The sequence below is a fragment of the Heptranchias perlo genome, chromosome 18, assembly GCF_035084215.1.
Source record: "Heptranchias perlo isolate sHepPer1 chromosome 18, sHepPer1.hap1, whole genome shotgun sequence".
NCBI classification, from domain to species: domain Eukaryota; kingdom Metazoa; phylum Chordata; class Chondrichthyes; order Hexanchiformes; family Hexanchidae; genus Heptranchias; species Heptranchias perlo.
This window is the reverse complement of record NC_090342.1, coordinates 37799033-37821041: the sequence shown is the minus strand read 5'-3', so window position 1 is coordinate 37821041 and position 22009 is coordinate 37799033. Positions and strand designations below refer to the sequence as shown.

Sequence of the window (22009 nt, the reverse complement as noted above, 5' to 3'; positions counted from 1 at the left end):
TCATGAACACGAAAGGCCCTGGTGGCTTTATTACATTATTTCCCAAAGATAGAAGAACCACAGTTTTAATGATTTTTTAAATATATATGTCCTTTTGCAACCTGTAGAAGGTATAAGTTTTGTAGGTCATGTAGTAATTATTCCAGTGATTTTAGTTCAAAATCCTAGAAGTAACATAATGAAATAACTGCTTTCAAATACATTTGAAGTCCAGTGTTATGGGCAGTAGGAAAGTATTCGACTTATTACAGTCTTCGAAATGTGTGTATTTTGGCATGAGGTGAAGCGATGTGCTGAAAAGGATGCTAACATGTTAAAACCAAAGGTCAATGCACTTTGCTTGTGAATGAACACCATCAGGTTTCAGTAATTTGTGATTGTAAAATTTGAGTTCTGTTGATAGTCTGATTTTATATCAGAAGTTCAGAACCAAAGTTGGGATCTAACCCAGACTGTAAATCTGTTGTGCTTTTCACCAGTTAACAATGCTATCTTAAATAGACAAAAATACCATTTGATTTAAAATGCAAATGAACTGTGTATATTTTTTTACAATTTAAAATTTGGAAAGTTTAAATTTTGTTACAAAACTTGGCTTTTTCTTTTTGTTTAGCTGATGGCACTTTTGACAGTGGCCAGAGTTCATCTGGATTTTCAGATTCTCATGGTAGTCAAACTGTCACCTATGGTTCTACTCAAGAACAGCATATTTCATCTAGCCAGGCCCCTGCATACAGCCCTCCAAATGCCCAGGCAGCATCACAGCAGCTTGGTGGCCATCAGCAGCCTACAGGGGTAAGTACATTGGGCTGGATGCCCCTTCACAAACAGTATTTGTAAATCCATGAGACTGACTCAGAAAGCCTTTTTGTGAGTTTTTTTATTTAGTAAATATTTATAGCATATGTTTGGAGAGCCCTGACTTTGAATATCTAATTTAATTACAAGACACACTAATACCAGGGCATAGATTTAAAAAGACATTTTAGCGTTCCTTCTATAACCATCTATCTTGATTGTACATTGTCATTTTAAAATGTAACTAACTTTAAAGTAATTTTGTTAGATTAGAAATTACTTTCAGTAAATTGACACCATCAGCTTGTAAACTGGCAACAGTGCCTTTGACTATTTTTCTTCTTTGTAAAAATTTGTGCCTGACATGAAACCATTTGTTCTACATTCATATCTGGAGTTTATTGCAGTTTATTTATCTCACTGATGTTTGCTGCGTTATTTTTGAGGGTGAAACTTGGTCATCAACGCTAAAGACACCAGTGATTTTTTTATTATGTAACTTCCATGGGTAAAATAATCCCTGTGACTGTGATTTTATTTTGTATATATATTAGTGCCATTAGTTCAAAATCATGGAATCTATCTTCCCCTGGCTTCAAATTTATATTTACAAATTTAGACAAAGGGACTGGAAGAGCATGGTTGCAGAGAATTGGTCAAAACATAATGTCAGGTCCTGGTACATTTACAATAGGTATAGCAAGATGGGTATTTATCTGTAAGAGGTAGTTGCTGCTTGTAGATCTGATGGTGTTAAGCTTTATTTTATCACTGTGAAAACATGACATGGCTTGTGGCATGTTAATTGATTTTATTTCATTATTGACTGATGCCCGACATTGTTTTTGGAGATATCAATCCTGCTAATATGCATAAACCTTTTCATGCATCCTCATGCGAAGTGCAATTCACCCTGAGACCCTTGTATTTTTTATTTTGAAGTGCACCTTTATTGGTAGTCATACAGAGTTTGCAGGCTGCTTGCAGTACTTTATTCTTCTATCCAAGAAGCATACATTGGATTTTTTCCTCCTTTTGAGCACTCTTGGATACCATCTGACGCTGACCAGTAGTAAACTTAACAGATAACATCTGCAGGATCAATTTTGGTATATCTGATCAGTTGAGACTTGCATAGTGCTAATTATAACCAGTTAATCTGAACCCAGTAGCAGGACTAGCTACCTCCATATATCCTGTGCAGCTAAACTTCTTGCGGATACATGGAGTTCAAGTTCTAGTCAACTCATTCTTCATTTCTTCAAGTTGAAGGAAATTTGCATCATCATGTGATGGTGTAAAACACCCCATTTCGTTTCCTTCTAGCGGTCATTTACGAAATGCTATGATGAACGCTGTTACAAATAACTTAGTATGTCTTGTTATGTACATGTTGACATCCAGTTTACTGTGGGTCAGTTGATATGTGTTATGTATTCCTTTATTTTTTCTTTAGCTTCGACGAGGTCGTAGCATGTCTGTATGTGTTCCCCACCTTTCCACCATCCCTGATCCACCCTACATTCCTAGACTGTCCTCCACTCCGCCACCGGTTCTCTCTGCACCTCTCTCCCACTATGTTCGGACTATCCCTGAAGAAACCTTTGCAGAAAAACTATCGAAAGCACTGGAAAGCGTCCTGCCTATGCACTCAGCTCCTCCACGCAAACTGCGCCGCTCCAGCCTTCCGTGTATTAGTTTCAACCCTGTATGTTGTATGTGACTCATGAGGATAAGTTGTAATTAAATATAAACTATTCTGGGCACTAAGTTTTACAATAAAGTTGAGATTTAGTTCAGGTTGTGGTACTTTTGAGTTTCAGCTTTTTGGAAGTGGGGAGATGAGGTGAGCTTATGATGTAACTTTGCATTCATGATTCTATTTCAATTTCATTTGATTATTAAATGGTGCATCCATATGGGAAGAATTTAAAACAGAAAAATTATAATCTGGTAAAATATTTTCTGTTGCTAGTTCTATTTATACAAGGCAGCTGGAGCAACTCTCTTTACTTCAGGAATTATCCACTTCTTGGAATAAGCAGTATTACTTGTAACACTACTACTGGTTTACCTCTGATTCTGAGCAGACTCTGCAGCAAGCAAGCACAATAAAATTTAGAGAATCATATTCGAATTGTAAGTAGGAAATATTTCAGTTTAACCTGAAGCCACATATTCATTTTTATTTTCAAAACTTTTGTGGTTAATTAATAGGTGGCTGCTAAAAATACAGCTCTGTAGATTAAAGTGATGTCTGAAATTTAACTTTTTGAATGGCAGCAGTGGCTAATTTGTAATAAAAATGGAGTTCTGACCTAATCCATAAGCATTGTTGTAATTTTTGGCCTAAATGAGTACGATTCACCTGACAGCATTAAAAGCTTGTTAGCAGAATATGTCTGCCTGATAGTAACCATTTTTAATTCCGTTATGCTAGGTCCTACATGTTAGACATTGAGAAAAGCACAAAATTATATGGATAAAGACTGGCCCTTTCATTCTGCAAAGTAGGGCGATAATGTTCAATCAGATGCCTTCTTAAGATAAGACAACACTTAAGCCAGATCAGATCATTAATATATTACTTCTGGAGGTCAAGTTTTAGATGTGAACTTTCAAGAAAAATCTCTTCCACATGCAGTGCCTTTAAGATGGAATTTAAACACTGCATCTGAATGTAAAACTTGTGCTCACAGTTGTATTTAATGCATTCATTCAGTTCTTTTAAATGTCTTCTGTTTGTCTGACACTTCTGCTATTGTTGTTCTATAAAGTAATTCTTAGTGAAATTCAAACGAAAAGCTCATTTTGTGATGCAATTTAATGTTCTCTACTCTGATTTGAGATTTTTGTCTTCATGTTAAAGCAGCCCCCATCTCTGGTGCATCCTTGTGAGGGAGTTCCATCACAACCAGAGACTGTTTCATACCCATCTATTCCTGAAAGACCATTTTCTTTCTCTCCACCGCCAAGTTTTCCTCTGAATATTGCTAATTCTCAACGCCGCAAAAGTACTTCCATCCTGGAAGCCCACACTCGCCATTTTCAGCCGATGCTGCGGACCATAGGCCAGAATATTCTTTCTGCTGTTGATTTTTCAAATCGGACTGCTGAAAACTCAACCTTGAAGGGCTTGGTTACTCATAGATCTGCCAGTGAACCAAACCACATTCAAGGTCAGGTGCAACCAGAACAAGTTCATGCTTTTGTTGAAGGCAAATCAAGATTGGGTCAGTTTGAAGAAATTCCACTTGTGAGTCATCCAACAATATATCCATGTAGTATGCAGTTACAGCAAAATTTGCAGGACCCATATGAGGCTGTAACGTACAACAACTTTCCAGGTTTTGCACTTTCTTTGCATCAAATTCCAACAGAAGTAAACCTGCAGCAGCAACAGATTTATTCCCAGCCCTTGAGTTATGAGGAGTCCTTGAGCTGTCCAACTTTTCTACCCTGCCCAATACAAAACCTGATGGGTCATATGCCTCAAATGGCGCAGATGGCTTCTCTTACGGTACCGGCTCGAGTTTCAAACCTACCTTCTCATCTCCAACTGCCACAGGACATGACACAAAAACATGGACAACTTTGGAAGATTGGAGAGTCACAGGCAGTATTTCCACTGACAACTAAAGTATTTCTACCCATGCAGGAAGATAAAGATGCTCGAAGTGAACCTGCACCGACAGGCATTTTCACAAGAAATGGTGTTGGGACTGTGAATACAATGCTAACTGTTCAGCATTTGACTGTCCCTCATTCTGCACCAGCTATTCTTACACAGATAAATGAAGGCAGAACTGGGTCGATCTTTGAGTTTCAAGTTCCACCTGTGCAGATGGAAAGTAATGGCATCCAAATTCCTGTTGCACCATCTTCTCAGAGAATTTACAGAAGCCGGCGGGGTTCAATGGATCTAAGCTTAGAGGACAGTCAAGGGACTGGAATGTACAGCAGGCTTCAGCCAGTGACTGAAGAACAAGTGGTTTATTTTAGTTCTGATACTGTGGTACTGCCAGGTGACTTCTTACGAAGTAGACAGCCGATGTCAGAAGAAAATTCTCAGAATCTTAGTCCGCAGCGTTCAAGTGACTCTGGTCAGTCGACTTCCTCGGAGACCAGAGAGTTTCAGTCTCCTCCTCCTTTGGGTTCCACAGTGCCATATTCCAGTTTATCACTGTTTTGTGAGCAGCAACAGGTTTTGCAGGAGCATGGCACACATTGTGAAACATTGCAAGGTGTGCCAGTTTCACTGGCTGCACAACCATCTGTGTTAATTCAGACCAACACTGAGCCCTTTCTGGCAGCTTCAGGGACAGCTAGCTTGTATCACCAAGTCATGGAAGGATCCTGGTCCCATCCTATTTCATCCCAGCAGAACTTGCCACTGGATCACAGTTCTGCAGATGGGCAGAGTCTACCTTTGGTACTTGAGTTTCAGGTGTTCATGCCTTTTGCTGAAGTCTATTTTTAGTATTTTACAAGGCAGATCTGATCACAAAAAATGCATAGCAGCCTGCAAATTAGAATTAGTTTGTATTTTGTTTTGTATTGCTCCATGACTTGCATAATTCAGTCATTTTGTTTGGGTAAAAAGGTCTCCAGTTAAGATGCTATAGGTTCAGTAGAGTTAAAAAATTTGATTGTTCAGTTCAATTAAATATTGCAATTTTAGAAAGCTATTTGTATGTTTCGAGCTAATCACTAGGGAGGATATCTCTCCATATTCAGCAATAATATCTTCCATTTAAAAAAAAATGTTAAATCCAATTATACTCTAATTTTGCACATAGTCAATGACAGCTGATATCAGAAGATACATAGTCCTCTGACTTAAAATGCCTTATTAACATCAATTATGGGGACATTATCTTCCCATGCGATGGCTGCATAATATCTGTCCCATTAATTCATTCTGTAATGTCTGAATATCAAGCAGGTCCAAATGCAGAGCCAGCCGCCTCCAACCAGTCTTCCTCTGGGTGTGACATCTCAGCAGGCATCCTCGCAACCTCCACCAGGCTCCATACAGCAGACGAACCAGGTAATAATCAGTTTCTATGAATGGCTTGTAAGGATGAACTTGAGATTGAGTCTCGTACTAGGGACAGCTATTCAGGACACCTGTGGTGGTAATCTGGCAAGTTGCTGGAGTGTTGGGCGACAAATCCTTCTTGATTTTTGCAGCTGAGTAGTAACTTGGGAAATTCCAGGAGTCTCACACATGATGAGATTTTGGTCGTGTGGCTTTTCGCTTTGTTCTTTCTGATAAATATTTCTCCTGGCTTCTCCAACTTCAGTTTGCAGTTAGATTGATAGGACTGTCTTTCAGCTGGTACTGTATCTCATACTTTGTTATGTTTGTTTCTTGTAGTTTGGCAGTTACTACACCCCAACGTATCTTCCACAGGTAGAGAATTTAATTCTTTAATCATTTTCTCCCCCTTTTTTGTTGTGTATGCATAATTTTCACCACTCTTAGTTTGTGCTAAGCAGCACAGAATCCATGCTTTAAGTTTGAGGTTTTTTTCTTTTTTGGAAGAAATAACAAAGCTGTTTATTTAAAAAAAAGTTATGCTCTATTGTGCTAAGAAAATAAATAGGTTGAGGTTGCAGCATGCCTATTTGTTGCAAGACTGTCTTTATTTCGACCAAATGGTATTAACTGATCGACATTTGCCACGTAAGTACTTTCATTACTAGATAACTGTGTATGGAATTTCCTGATCTATTGCAAGTTATTTTATGAAGTGCCATTCGAGTGGCATATGCTTCCCTGAACTGAAGCATTAATTCTCTAAAATTGCAGAAGAAAACCAAATAAAATACTATTTGTGCTCTATGTGGTGGTGGGGGGGGGGAAGGAGACGGAGAACATTTTAATGTCAGATTTATTTCATAGCCACAACTCCCTGTGTGTCAAATTCTTAATTTTGACTGGGCTGGCAAGGAGACTGAGTTAAGTACAGGGAATGCCCTCGTTTTGAAAAAATCTTAAAGGGAGTTTACCAGGCTGGTGTTGCATGCATTTTAGCTTGATAAGGGGAAGGTTGCCTGACTACATAACCAGTGCCTCATTGCATGGATGCTGGTAGTTGCAGTAAGTGATCCAGATGGGCATCTCAATAAGTTTATGTTAAAGACCAGATGTGGGCTGGGGAGGAAAGAGGGAGGTTTGAGAATTTAAAAAAACATACAATCACAAGATATTTTAAAATTTCTTCATGTTCTTATTTTGAATTCTTAAACTTTAACACCTTTCTGGGTTCAGTTAAATAAATTATATTTTGAGAGGATTTTCATTCTGGTTAAGTTGAGATCAGACCAGTGAGCAAAGCTTTTGGCTGGATTGTTTTACTTGCAGATATAATGAACACCACATTTTTCTCATTCTCCTTCCCCAGACAGTACAGCAACAGCCGGCACAGTACTCACTTCCACAGATGATACCCAGTGGCTCAGTTCCAGGTCAAGCAGTTTCTCAATCCCTGCCCATAGGTCAGAACCAAATACATGCTGCTCAGCAGGGTCCAACTTCAACACAGGTATAACATTGAGTTACTGAAGCTATATTTTATGATATTGTATTCTGTACTAATCAGATGACTAGCATGGAGCATTTCTCGGTGTAAGTAGTGTAAATTGTTCTTTATTGCTTGAAAGATGTTTTAAATTGGTTGCGGGAATTTTAATCCTTTAATTGCTAGTAGCTTCAGAGAATCTCTGTGATTTGGTTTAATCTCACACTGATGACAGCACCTCCCAAACCCGCGACCTCTACCACCTAGAAGGACAAGGACAGCAGGCACAAGGGAACACCACCACCTGCACGTTCCCTTCCAAGTCCATTGTCCTCGCGGGGGTGTTTGCTAGTGCTGTTGGGGAAGGTTTAAACTGGAGTGGTAGGGGGATGGGAACCTGAGTGGGGAGTCAGAAGGGAGTAAAGTTGAGAGCAGCATGAGAGGGGAAGACCCAGGGGAAATTTACAATATAAATAGTACAAACAGTTGTTCAAGAACAAGTGAAAGGGAAAAGCGTAGAGCAGTAGAAAGAAAGTGTACTTTAGGTTTAAAGTGAAAACTAGAAGGCGTAAGGCGATTAATCAGCATGAAAGCTGAAGATCAGGCTAGGGTGTGTGGCCCAACTAAGAGTTCTATATACAAATGCACGGAGTATAAGGAATAAATTAAATGAACTACAGGTTGAAATTCAAATTGGAGGGTATGACATGATAGCTTTTACTGAGACATGGCTGCAGGATGGTCAGGATTGGGAACTAAATATACCGGGTTATAAGGTGTGGAGATGCCGGTGATGGACTGGGGTTGACAATTGTAAACAATTTTACAACACCAAGTTATAGTCTACATTATAAGGTCTACAGGAGATATAGGGAAAATGGAAGAGGGGGAGGAGTAGCCTTAGTGATTAGAGATGAAATCACTTCAATGATAAAGGAGAATATAACAAGAGGTAAGCAGCCAACAGAGACCTTATGGGTTGAATTGAGAAATAAGAAAAGTGGGAGTTGTATATAGGACTCCTGGCAGCAGCTCTGAAGTGCTAGATTGTATAAATGCAGAGATTAGACAAGCGTGTAAGAAAGGCATAGTGGTCTTAATGGGGGACTTTAACCTTCACATAGATTGGGAAAAGCAGACTAGCAACGGTCAGAAAGGTAGTGAATTTCCTGAGTGTGTCCGGGATAGTTTTCTACAGCAGTATGCCCGAGAGGCAACAAGGGAGCAAGCCGTACTAGATTTAGTAATGAGTAATGAACCAGATTTAGTTAACAGCTTAACTGTGCATGAACATCTATCCAATAGCGATCATAACATGATCGAGTTCAATGTAGTGTTTGAAAGGGAAAAAAGTGAGTCAGCTGCTAAGATTCTAGACTTGGGTAAGGCCGACTTCAATGGGAAGAGACAGAGACTGTCCACAGTAAACTGGGCAAATCTGTTAATGGGTAAAACTACTGATGATCAGTGGGAAATGTTTAAAGAAACATTTAACGTGATACAGAATCGGTTTATACCCCTGAGGGGCGAGAACTCTACTTGCCAAAAACAACAGCCATGGACAACTAAAGAGGTAAGGGGCAGTATAAGACAGAAGGAAAGGGCATACAAAAAGGCAAAAAATGGCACAGATCCTGGTGAATGGGAAAGGTACAACGATCAACAAATAGTCACAAAACAGATAGTAAGAGCTACAAAAAGAGAGTATGAAAAGAAACTTGCAAGGGATATCAAAACCAATACGAAGAACTTTTATCGTTACATTAGGAAAAAAAGGGTGGTCAGGAGCAGTGTTGGCCCCTTAAAAACTGAAAGTGGGGATATTGTCATTGACAATGGGGAAATGGCGGACATGTTGAACAATTACTTTGCGTCAGTATTTACAGTAGAAAGAGAGGATAGCCTGCCGGAAATCCCAAGAAAACTAATATTGAATCGGGGACAGGGACTTGATGAAATTAACATAAGTAAAACAACAGTAATGAAGAAAATAATAGCACGAAAGAGTGACAAATCCCCAGGACCAGATGGTTTCCATCCCAGGGTTTTAAAGGAAGCAGGTGAGCACATTGCAGATGCCCTAACTATAATCTTTCAAAGTTCTCTAGATTCAGGAACTGTCCCTCTGGATTGGAAAATTGCACATGTCACTCCGCTTTTTAAGAAAGGAGAGAGAGGGAAACCAGGGAATTATAGACCAGTTAGCCTAACATCTGTTGTGGGGAAAATGCTGGAGTCTATAATTAAGGATAGGGTGACTGAACACCTCGAGAATTTTCAGTTAATCAGGGAGAGCCAGCATGGATTTGTGAAAGGTAGGTCGTGCCTGACAAACCTGATTGAATTTTTTGAAGAGGTGATTGAAGTAGTGGACAGGGGAATGTTGATGGATGTTATTTATATGGACTTCCAGAAGGCATTTGATAAGGTCCCACATAAGAGACTGTGAGCTACGATAGAAGCCCATGGAATCGAGGGAAAAGTACGGACATGGTTAGGAAGTTGGCTGAGCGAAAGGAGACAAGACTGTAGGGATAATGGGTAGGTACTCACATTGGCAGGATGTGACTAGTGGAATCCCACTGGAATCTGTCTTGGGGCCTCAATTATTCACAATATTTATTAACGACGTAGATGAAGGCATAGAAAGTCTCATATCTAAGTTTGCCGATGACACAAAGATTGGTGGCATTGTAAGCAGTGTAGATGAAAACATAAAATTACAAAGCGATATTGATAGATTAGGTGAATGGGCAAAACTGTGGCAAATGGAATTCAATGTAGACAAATGTGAGGTCATCCACTTTGGATCAAAAAAGGATAGAACAGGGTACTTTCTAAATGGTAAAACGCTAAAAACAGTGGATGTCCAAAGGGACTGAGGGGTTCAGGTACATAGATCATTGAAGTGTCATGAACAGGTGCAGAAAATAACCAATAAGGCAAATGGAATGCTGGCCTTTATATCTATAGGACGAGAGTAGAAGGGGACAGAGGTTATGCTGCAGCTATACAAAACACTGGTTAGAACGCACCTGGAGTAATGAGCAGTTCTGGGCTCCGCACCTTCGGAAGGACATACAGGCCTTGGAGGGAGTGCAGCGTAGGTTTACTTGAATGATACCGGGACTTCAAGGGTTAAGTTACGAGGCGAGATTACACAAATTGGGGTTGTATTCTCTGGAGTTTCGACGGTTAAGGGGTGATCTGATCGAAATTTATAAGATATTAAGGGGAACAGATAGGGTGGATAGAGAGAAACTATTTCCGCTGGTTGGGGATTCTAGGAGTCGGGGGCACAGTCTAAAAATTAGAGCCAGACCTTTTCAGGAGCGAGATTAGAAAACATTTCTACACACAAAGGGTGGTAGAAGTTTGGAACTCTCTTCCGCAAACAGCAATTGATACTAGCTCAATTGCTAAATTTAAATGTGAGATAGATAGCTTTTTGGCAACCCAAAGGTATTGAGGGATATGGGTCATAGGCAAGTATATGGAGTTAGGTCACAGATCAGCCATGATCTTATCAAATGGCAGAGCAGGCACGAGGGGCTGTATGGCCTACTCCTGTTCCTATGTTTCTATAAGTCGCACACCATCCCGACTTGGAAATATATCGCCGTTCCTTCATCGTCGCTGGGTCAAAATCCTGGAACTCCCTACCTAACAGCATTGTGGGAGAACCTTCACCACACGGACTGCAGCGGTTCAAGAAGGCGGCTCACCACCACCTTCTCGAGGGCAATTAGGGATGGGCAACAAATGATGGCGTTGCCAGTGATCCCCACATCCCATGAACGAATAAAATAAAATAAACATTGACAGTTATAAAGCTACTCAAACATCAGCAGATTTACAACTGAGATATTAACCCTAAAAGTAAATTAAATAGCTGAAACACAATTTAACATGTCTTTCTTTTTGTCTTTTTATGTTTAATTTTATCCTATTTAATGTATTTGGAGAGCTGATTTGCAAAGATAGTCTGATCTATTTGCCTGAGCATGAATTGTCTTAACATTGGCCCAGTGACCTTTCACAGCCCTGTTGTTCAGACAAAATAGTTAGCAAATCAAATGGATGTTTGTGATCCAGGTAAAGGAGCATTGAGACAAAAACTATCTTTCAGGAGGATCTTTCTGCATGGACTACTCCACAACCCAGTCAATGCCCCACTGTTATTGGCTGACAGGAAATGTGCTTGTTTTCTGTACTTTCTAGCTTCCATTTTGAGATAGATATTCTGTGATAGCACAGAGCTCCATCTAGTAGCCTGGCTTGGAACTGACTGCTTATTTTCAACAGCAGTATCAGGTTTGAGTTAAAGCTAACTCAGGGAACATGAATCTTGTGTTTGGGAAGTAGGCATTTTATTGCCTACAAGCTGCAAAATTTAAGTAACTAGCCCCAGTATAAAATTTTATTGGTATGAGTTTATTTTTGGATGACTTATGTGACTAGGTCTTATCAGAATGATGATAGTGTTGAATTTTGTTCTTCTAAAGAGGATATATGGCAACTCCTTTCTTTTGCTAGATTTGATTTAGAAAAGATTTTTGCAACATCTTAGGCATGTGGGCCACACATTTATTGTACTATAAAAGCTAAACCTTTGGAGTGTTGATGTTCATCCTTGAGAGAAGGCAGAATTAAGTGCAAAAAATGTTAACTTATTTTTGGTCAGCCAGATGTCTGACACACTAGGAAACTAATGACTTTGTTTGAGTCAGCAGACCAAGCTATTGAGAAATGAGTTTGTTTACCCAGCAGGGTGTACACATGCTCTGCTTCCACGGACACCCTCCATTTGCCCAGAGAGCTTATATGCAGGTTGTCAGAGCCAAGATTTAAAAACCTTCTAGTGTGCACAGGAGACTGCTAGAATTTACTCACATAAAACCATGCAGCATATCAGCATAGAGCATTGGTGAAGTTCCTATTGCATCAACAGCAAGGACCCATTAGGACATTGGTTTGCAGGGCTATCTTCAGCTGAATGGGAAGAATCCCACCAGTGACGAGTGTATCCCTCCAAGTTCCAGCAGTACGCAAGGCTGACTGGTCCATTATCAACAATGCCAAGTCAAGTTTAATGGTCGAGTTGGATTTTTAAAATTGTTTTTAAATTCTCAAGTTGTACCACGGCTCACAGCATTGTCTCGTTGAGAGGATGGTCAGACATCTACTTTGTTCCCGGGTCTGTCAGTTTCCACTTCTGAAAGTGGAATCCACTTTCAGTGCATTCAGCTGCCTAGGTCCTAAGCTCTGGAATTCCCTCCCTAAACCTCTCTGCCTCTCTACCTCTCTCTCTTTTAAGACGCTCCTTAAAACCTACCTCTTTAACCAAGCTATTGGTCACCTGTCCTAATATCTCCGATGTGGCTTGGTGTAAAATTTTGTTTGATAACCGTGAAGCGCCTTGGGATGTTTTACTATGTTAAAGGCGCTACATAAATTCAAGTTGTTGCTGTTTTGAGTCAGGTATTGTATGAGTTGTGCTTCAATTTTTAAATTTTAATTCAATTTTTAAATTTTAATTCAATTTTTAGAACTATTTTCTTCCCATTTTGTGAAGTAGCTACTAGTTGTAACTTGTTCATCCTCTAATGGCAGTTTGCTTTTTGTAGATTTGCTGGTACAGCACCATGTCCACCACAGTCATACTTCTATATTTTGTGATAAAATATTTAATTGTGTCCAGTGTGAACAGAAAATACAAAAATCGAGGAAGTATAATTGGTAGTTGCTACGTAAAACCACTTTGGCAAAAGTACAATTGTCAACTGAGACAAAACTTTAAACAACGGTGTAGTTTCCTCTTCCTGATATTGAAAATAAATTGTTCAAAATGTAGAAACCAATACAATAAAATAGCTAATATTCTTAACTTGGGATGAACAAGGCTGTATAGAGACCAACAGTCTGATTCAATTAATTGGCAATTTTTAGGGTTTACTTCAAATTGTTCTTTTTATTTAGCAGTTGTACATTACTAAGATGCATATTTGATGATATTTGCACTTAAAATGTAAACATAATCCTGCAGCTTTAATATTTGTACATTGATAACATTTTTTTTGCAAATTTGAAACCCAGTTCCAGAATTTTTTGAATAAAGCAGTAATTTTAAGCTTAGTCTTAATATTATTGGCTGGGGAAAAATGTGGTTATTTCACTTCAGCTCCCTCAAAGCTGAGCATGCAGTACTTCAAATAAATGCTGGAAACACTGTTAAATGCATTCTCCATTAAAGGGGTGAGGAACATTGCTTGCATAATTTTAAAAAAACAGCCTATTCAACATGCATTGAATTCAGCAGGCAAGTAAGCTTTACAGTTTTAAAAAAAACATTTACCACTCCGAAAATGATTCAGCTGTAAACTTAATTCTTTCGGTACATAGCCCTCCCATTGTATGATGGCACGATAATATTGGAGTCTCCCTGTGAAATAGTCTATATTTGGGGACTGAGGGTGGGAAGAGAGAGTGCAGAAAGAATATTCATGCTGTGATCTCCTGTCAGTTATCCTGATTCACGTCTGGCGCTTTGGGACCAATCTCTGTTGCAGTATAAATTGATAGGTTTTACCTCCGGAAATGTAAAGTAATACTAGTCGGTCTCCTATGGCATAATGGAGAGATAACCAAGAATAGTGTGCAGATGAAGTGGAGTTAGGAGGTGGGTGGATATTTGGACCAGGGCGCACAGACATAATTCAATCTCCATTTTAAAGTCATACTTTCTATGTTGCATTTTTATAATGGAAACTGCTTCTGTAAGCTTTCAAACTGTAACTACCCTCCCGCCAATAGTGGGGGTGCAGTACAGGTGCAGCGCTTTCACTAGAGGGAGAATGTAATTACAGCGAGACAAGTTTATATAAGCAGTTGTCATTATAAATGTGAGCATACTAACTTCCAATGGAAGAAGTTGACAAGAAGTGCATGTAGACATAAGATGTTAATATATTACTAGTCAATTACCCGTAGCGTTGTGTACAATGAGTCAAGACCCAGTGCACATTTTAGTCAAGTGGGTTTGGAGGGGATGATTGGAGGGAGAAGAGGATGATACAGGGATTCAGTAGGTAGTTCAGAGGGGAAGATTTAGTGGATGAGGTTACTTTCTAACCCTTCTTCCCCACTCCACCTCCCTCCTCTCCCACCCCATCTTTCCCCCTCCCACCAATTCAAGGTGGACTTGAACTGCACAGTGTTTTCAAACCCAGGTCACAGAAGTCAAAATTCAGTTCTAAACTATTGGATAATCATTCCTATTGTCTATCGGCATCCGAGGTGAAATGAGTTTGGAGCAATTCCAGGTGGTTGCAAGACCAGGACACACAAACATTCCTGGTTTTGACATTGTATTGATAAACTCATTCAGTGCCTGCCAGAGAGGCAAGAATAAGACTTGGCAAAGTCCGTGGGGGTTGGGGGTGCTGCTGTTTTACAAGTAAAGTTGAGGTACACGATTAAGGCCTTGAAGAATGTGTACTGCTTTGCATCTGACCTTAGCACTAAGGATTGCTTGATTTTGAAACCAAAAACAAGCAGAAAAATGTCAAACTTTAAAAAAATTGTACTGAACAGATAACAATTGTTCCCATGTGTTTGTGGCACCTAGGCAGATATTATCTTTCACAGATGTAACTATTCCTTATTCAAATTGAATTAAAATTTTGAATATTGGCTTACAAGCTTTTTGAAAAAAACACTACAACTCTTTCTTCAGTTTAAGAATCCTCGTATTCATAATATGTCACTAGAGTATTCCATACATAACAATGCTGCTTTTCATTTTAATATTCTCTTTTTCCTTTCTTACTTCTCTGCATGTCGGTTGCTTGCATGTTTAGCAACTCTGTGCTAGTGGCGTGAGTACTCCATGTCTTACGACCTCATCAAGCTCTGAGCATCTGCAGTTAATCTTCCAGGGCACACAGGTATCTCTGCTTCAGGTACTTGTAAAGCAACTCTGCCTCCCAATTTTTAAAATTGATGTTTCTTAACCTAGTTATTTATAGAAATTATGGTTTTCCTTCTGCTTCATAAAAATTAGCTTTTGGAAGTAGTGTATAAGCATTTTTGTCAGCCAGTGTTAGATGCCCTCCAAAAGCTTGAATAAGTGACCGGTCACTTCTGTCTCTTGATGCATGTTCTGTGAGTCTTACTAGTGAAAGATGATTCTGCTGACAAAATTGTTCAATCAGAAGACTTTTTGGGTCTAACAGGCAAAATCCCATTGAATGCAAAATTTTGAAATCACAGATTTAAAGCATCATAAAATTCAGAAAAATCTAAAAGCTAATGAAATATTCTGACGAGCTTCCCATAATGAAAAATGAATGCACTATTCTCACCAGGAGCTTTCATCTTTTAAAATCTTGTATACACGATTGCACCAGGAAACAGATTCATTATGCTCATATTTGCTTTCTAGGTTAATCGTGTCTCTTTTACCGGAATTTATCTTGAATTTTAAAAAATGGAAGCACGGACTAAACATCAAATTTAGTGAGACTGAAAAGTTGCTTCAAAAAAAAAGAAAGGATATACTTATACAAAAGCAACAAGAGGGTGATTTACTTAAGTTCTGTGGTGACTGATTGATTTAAGTTCAGTCATATTGGACAAGTAAAATTATGAAAAAAACTTCTGTTATTGAGGAATATTTCTCTAATTTTCAATCGATTGAGCCTTCATTGAAATTGTTAATAAGTTAACAATTCTTGTTCTGTTGGAAGTGAGAAATGTCTGTGGGGTCATAGCTAATAGGATGGTATCCAAAAGATCTCAGTATTGCAGGAAAATGCTAACTGGATCTTTGGATGAAATATTACTCTGTACGTAAAAAATTTTTTTCTAAATTCCCCTTTTGTAGAAAACCTGCAATTTTTTCAAGCCTGCCTTCATAACAATTTCTTATTCTTAGTATTTTAATGAATCTTGGTTTCAAAATTTCCTTGACTCTAGTATCCTGGGATATGAAGAACTGCATGCAGTATCCAACTGTGACCTAAACAATGTCTTATACAAATTCAATATCACTTTATTGCTTTTATCTCCAGTGCCCCATTGAATACAATGCAGAATCCCATTTGCCTTCTTATGATCGTTTCTGCCTGTAGATGTATCTGCAAACCTTGGGTTCTCTCTTCCTTCTGTTGTGATGTTACCATTTATCATATACTTACTTTCTTTTTTCCCAAAATCTGCAAATTAACATTTCTCTGTATTGCACTACATCTGCCACCCACCTGCCCATTTTGATAAATTGTTACATCCTCCAGCAATCTCCTGTATTCTTCCCCTTTCTTAGCCATGCCCCCTAATTTGGTATCATCAAATATGGGGGGAGGCATTTTTGAAGTGTGTTCAGGAGAACTTTCTTGACCAATACTTTTCCGGCCCAATGAGGAAGGAGGCATTGCTGGCCTTGGTTCTGGGGAATGAAGCGGGCCAAGTGGAGCAAGTGTCGGTGGGATAACATTTAGGGAACAGCAATCATGGTATCATGAGGTTTGGAATAGTTATGAAAAAGGACATGGACCACAATAAAGAAAATATACTCAATTGGAGGAGGGCCAATTTCAGTGGGATGAGAACAGATCTGTCCCGGGTAAATTCGAATCAAAGATTGGCAGGCAAAACTATAATTGAACAATGGGCGGCCTTTAAGGAGGAGATGGTTCAGGTACAGTCTAGGTACATTCCTATGAGGGAGAAAGGTAGGGCAACTTAAGCCTGAGCTCCCTTGATGACAAGAGAGATAGAGAGTAAGATGAAGCAGAAAAAAGGGGTGTATGACAGATGTCAGGCTCAATATAGAAAGTTCAGAAAGGAAGTGAAAAAGGAAATAAGAGGGGCAAAGAGAAAGTATAAGAATAGACTGGTGGCAAACATAAAAAGGAATCCAAAAGTCTTCCATAGGCTTGTAAGCGGGTAGTAAGAGGAAGCGTGGGGCCGATTAGGGACCAAAAAGGAGATCGACTCATGGAGGCAGAGGGCATGGCCAAGGTACTAAGTGAGTATGTTGCATCTGTCTATACATAGGAAGAAGATGCTGTCAGAGTCTCAGTAAAGGAAGATGTAGTTGAGATACTGGATGGCTTTAAAAATTGATAGAGGAAGTTATAGAAAGGCTAGCTGTACTTCTGTGCTGTGATAGACAGCTGGAGTATTGTGTCCAGTTCTGGGCACCGCACTTTAGGAAAGATATGAAGGCCTTAGATAAGTCACCTGGTCCGGATGGGATGGTTGCTACGTTGCTGAGGGAAGTAAGGGTGGAAATTGCGGAGGTACTGGCCATAATCGTCCAAACATCCTTAGATACGGGGGTGGTGCCGGAGGACTGGAGAATTGCAAATGTTACACCCTTGTTCAGAAAGGGTGTAAGGATAAACCCAGCAACTACAGGCCAGTCAGTTTAACCATGGTGGTGGGGAAACTTTTATAAACGATAATCCAGGACAGAATTAGCAGTCACAATGTGGATTGATTAGGGAAAGCCAGCATGGATTTGTTAAAGGCAAATTGTGTTTAACTAACTTGATAGAGTTTTTTGATGAGGTAACAGAGAGGGTAGATGAGGTCCATATACACTTGGACTTTCAAAAGGCATTTAATAATGTGCCGCATAATAGGCTTGTCATCAAGATTGAAGCCCATGGAATAAAGGGGGCAGTAGCAGCATGGATACAAAATTGGCTCAGTAATGGGAAGCAGAGAGTAGTAGTGAACGGTTGTTTTTCAGACTTTTTTTAAATTCGTTCACGGGATGTGGGCGTCGCTGGCAAGGCCGGCATTTATTGCCCATCCCTAATTGCCCTTGAGAAGGTGGTGGTGAGCCGCCTTCTTGAACCGCTGCAGTCCGTGTGGTGACGGTTCTCCCACAGTGCTGTTAGGAAGGGAGTTCCAGGATTTTGACCCAGCGACAATGAAGGAACGGCGATATATTTCCAAGTCGGGATGGTGTGTGACTTGGAGGGGAACGTGCAGGTGGTGTTGTTCCCATGCGCCTGCTGCCCTTGTCCTTCTAGGTGGTAGAGGTCGCGGCTTTGGGAGGTGCTGTCGAAGAAGCCTTGGCGAGTTGCTGCAGTGCATCCTATGGATGGTGCACACTGCAGCCACAGTGCGCCGGTGGTGAAGGGAGTGAATGTTTAGGATGGTGGATGGGGTGCCAATCAAGCGGGCTGCTTTATCTTGGATGGTGTCGAGCTTCTTGAGTGTTGTTGGAGCTGCACTCATCCAGGCAAGTGGAGAGTATTCCATCACACTCCTGACTTGTGCCTTGTAGATGGTGGAGAGGCTTTGGGGAGTCAGGAGGTGAGTCACTCGCCGCAGAATACCCAGCCTCTGACCTGCTCTCGTAGCCACAGTATTTATATGGCTGGTCCAGTTCAGTTTCTGGTCAATGGTGACCCCCAGGATGTTGATGGTGGGGGATTCGGTGATGGTAATGCCATTGAATGTCAAGGGGAGGTGGTTAGACTCTCTCTTGTTGGAGATGGTCATTGCCTGGCACTTATCTGGCGCGAATGTTACTTGCCACTTATCAGCCCAAGCCTGGATGTTGTCCAGGTCTTGCTGCATGCGGGCTCGGACTGCTTCATTATCTGAGGGGTTGCGAATGGAACTGAACACTGTGCAGTCATCAGCGAACATCCCCATTTCTGACCTTATGATGGAGGGAAGGTCATTGATGAAGCAGCTGAAGATGGTTGGGCCTAGGACACTGCCCTGAGGAACTCCTGCAGCAATGCCCTGGAGGGAGGTGTCCAGTGGTGTTACCCAGGGATCGGTACTAGGGCCACTGCTTTTCTTGATCTATATTAATGACTTGGACTTGGATGTACAGGGCACAATTTTCAAATTTGCAGATGATACAAAACTTGGAAGTGCAGTGAACAGTGTGGAGGACAGTGATAGATTTCAAGAGGATATTGACAGGCTGGTGAAATGGGCAGGCACGTGGCAGATGAAATTTAACGCAGAAAAATGCGAAGTGATAGATTTCGGTAGGAAGAATGAGAAGAGGCAATGTAAACCAGAGGCCACAATTCTAAAAGGGGAACAGGAACAGAGCGATCTCTGGGGGTATATATGCACAAATCGTTGAAAGTGGCAGGGCAGGTTGAGAAAGCAGTTTAAAAAAAGCATTTGGGATCCTGAGTCATAGAGTACAAAAGCAAGGAAGTCATGATGAACCTTTATAAAACACTGATTCGACCACAACTGGAGTATAATGTCCAGTTCTGGACATCACACTTTAGGAAAGATGTGAAGTCCTTAGAGGGGGTGCAGAAAAGGTTTACTCGAATGATTCCAGGGATGAGAGATGTGGATAGACTGGAGAAGCTGGGGTTGTTCTCCTTGGAACAGAGAAGATTGAGAGGAGATTTGATAGGTATTTAAAATCATGAAGGGTCTCGACAGAATAGATAGAGAGAAACTGTTTCCATTGGCGGAAAGGTCAAGAACCAGAGGGCATAGATTTAAGGTGACGTGAGGAAAAACTTTTTTATGCAGTGAGTGGTTAGGATCTGGAATGCACTGCCAGGGGGTGTGGTGGAATCAGATTCAATCGTGGCTTTCAAAAGGGAATTGGATAAGTACTTGAAAGGAAAATATTTTCAGGGCTATGGGGATAGGGTGGGGGAGTGGGACTAGCTGAATTGCTCTTGAATAGAGCCAGCATGGACTCGATTGGCCGAATGACCACCTTCTGTGCTGTAACCTTTCTATGATTTTATGATCAGCAAACTTCAGTTTTATTTTTCTTGTACCTCCAAGTCCAAATGATTTATATGAATGGAAGGCAAAATGTGTCCAAGAACAAGTTTGTGGAGCAGACAACAATGTACATCCTCCAATCCGTAAAACATTAATATCCACCAGCTCGTTAATTTCTGTCCCCAAGCCATTTCTTTATCCAGTTGGCTACATGCCTTTTCATCATTTTTAACGCGACATACGATCAAATGCCTTCTGAAAATTCATATGTATAACATCCATCCCAATCCCTTTATCCAAGGCATTGATTTCAGTTAAATTGGTCAAACATAACTTGCTCATCACAAATCCCTGCTGATTATTCCTGATTAGCTCATGCCTTTTTAAATGTTCACTAATTTCATTCTGTATTATGGGCAGTAGAAGTTCACCCACATCAAAAGACTATGATTTTTGTGGCTTTTCCCATTCCCATTTTTGAAGTGTGTAGCATTTAGCACCCTCCAGTCCTTTGGCACAATTTTGGCTTCCAAAGATTTTTAGAAAATTATAGTTAGTGCTTCAACTATCTCCGCCCCAGTCTCATTGAGTGTTTTGGGATATGATTGAATGTTCACTTGCATCACTAAAAGGATGCTTTCATATCGATGTCAGAGGTTTAATTTGTAAGGAAATATTGTGAGCTAGGTTTTTGCAAACAATTATAAAGAATTTATGATTTCAGAGTAGTGGCATATTCTATATTTATGTAAATATGAGAGGCCATTAAGGAGACAAGATCTGGCTATTCAAGTTTTATTTCTCACAGGAAGGGTGAGTGATTCCCTTTATGCTTATAACTGGATTCATATTTGGTCACCTATCTGCTGAGATATAGGTTATAAGTCATCATTCATACAGAATAACAGAAGATATTTGACCACTTTAATATGGGTGGGGTATGGGAGATAATTTACACGACAGCTTAAAAAATAAGCTGAAGTTCGCCAGTAATAATGGGTCTTTATGAAACAGAAATAATAAACTATATTAACATTTTCATTGTTACATCATGCATTGTGATTTTACGAAAACCTAACTCCATGTTTTATGGGGTAATTGTAACTTTCAGTAGCAGAAAGCCAAAAAGAAGTGACTTGATAATTGTATATTTCACAATATTGAGTCACGGATAGGAAAAAGGCATCCACTGCATATAATATTATTGTCTTGTACAGTCAATCCATGGTTCTTGCATCTTCATCACATGCACAAACATTTTGGCTATCGTATTTTTATTTATCAAAAGTGAAATGCATAATATAGAACATCCCACTACACCACTGAAATCCGAAACTCATCAGAATTATTTGCAAAATCTAACTCTCAATTGTTCCTTACAATTAAACATCTGACATGGATATATAAAGAAGCAGTGCCTGAGCAAAACGCTACAGATATTCCCATTAGAGTGCATTTGTATCAATACAATCAAATAATCGTAAAGTATATGCACAGGGTTTATTAATCTTTCCTGAGGGCTTGAGCTGTCCTTTGTGCTGGACACGGTCTGAAGCTGCTTTCTTTATGGCCTTACCCTAAGCATATTACGATTTGGCAATTTGAGAAATTTATACTGAGTGTTGTATGTTCCTTCTGAATCATGCAAACGTTTTTTTATTTGGTGGCGTGGCATGGCAACAGTCTGTCGGTTTGCTTCGCTTCTGCAACATAGAGTGGAAGGGTACATCTCTTTGAAACGCAGTGTCGTGACTTCTGATCTTAGTTGAGCAGTTGTGTATGAAGATTGAGGCTGTCTTCTTGGTGGGGAGGAGGGAAATTGGGCAGAGTCAATCCATAACATTCTGTCCTGTGCTTCAGCACCCGATACCATGGATAAAGACAGCCATTCACTCCCAGAATGAAGATGTCCAACTAATCTCGGTGTATAACATGCAACTTCATTTTAT

The 22009-nt window shown here is 40.0% G+C and overlaps 1 protein-coding gene across 9 annotated transcripts in view; it reads left to right on the top strand.

Moving 5' to 3' along the window:
• LOC137334767 (serine/threonine-protein kinase WNK1-like) overlaps window positions 1-22009 on the top strand; it is a 183211-nt gene that overhangs the window by 90849 nt on the left and 70353 nt on the right. For 3 of the 9 annotated variants that reach the window (XM_067999717.1, XM_067999711.1, XM_067999718.1), the window contains 5 exons: window positions 614-795; window positions 3668-5245; window positions 5744-5848; window positions 6179-6214; window positions 7209-7349. In XM_067999717.1, the coding sequence (XP_067855818.1) occupies window positions 614-795; window positions 3668-5245; window positions 5744-5848; window positions 6179-6214; window positions 7209-7349 (2042 nt within the window). Of the gene's footprint in view, window positions 1-613; window positions 796-3667; window positions 5246-5740; window positions 5849-6178; window positions 6215-7208; window positions 7350-22009 lie in introns of all 9 variants that reach the window. The other 6 variants (XM_067999712.1, XM_067999714.1, XM_067999713.1 and 3 more) reach the window with 6 other exon arrangements.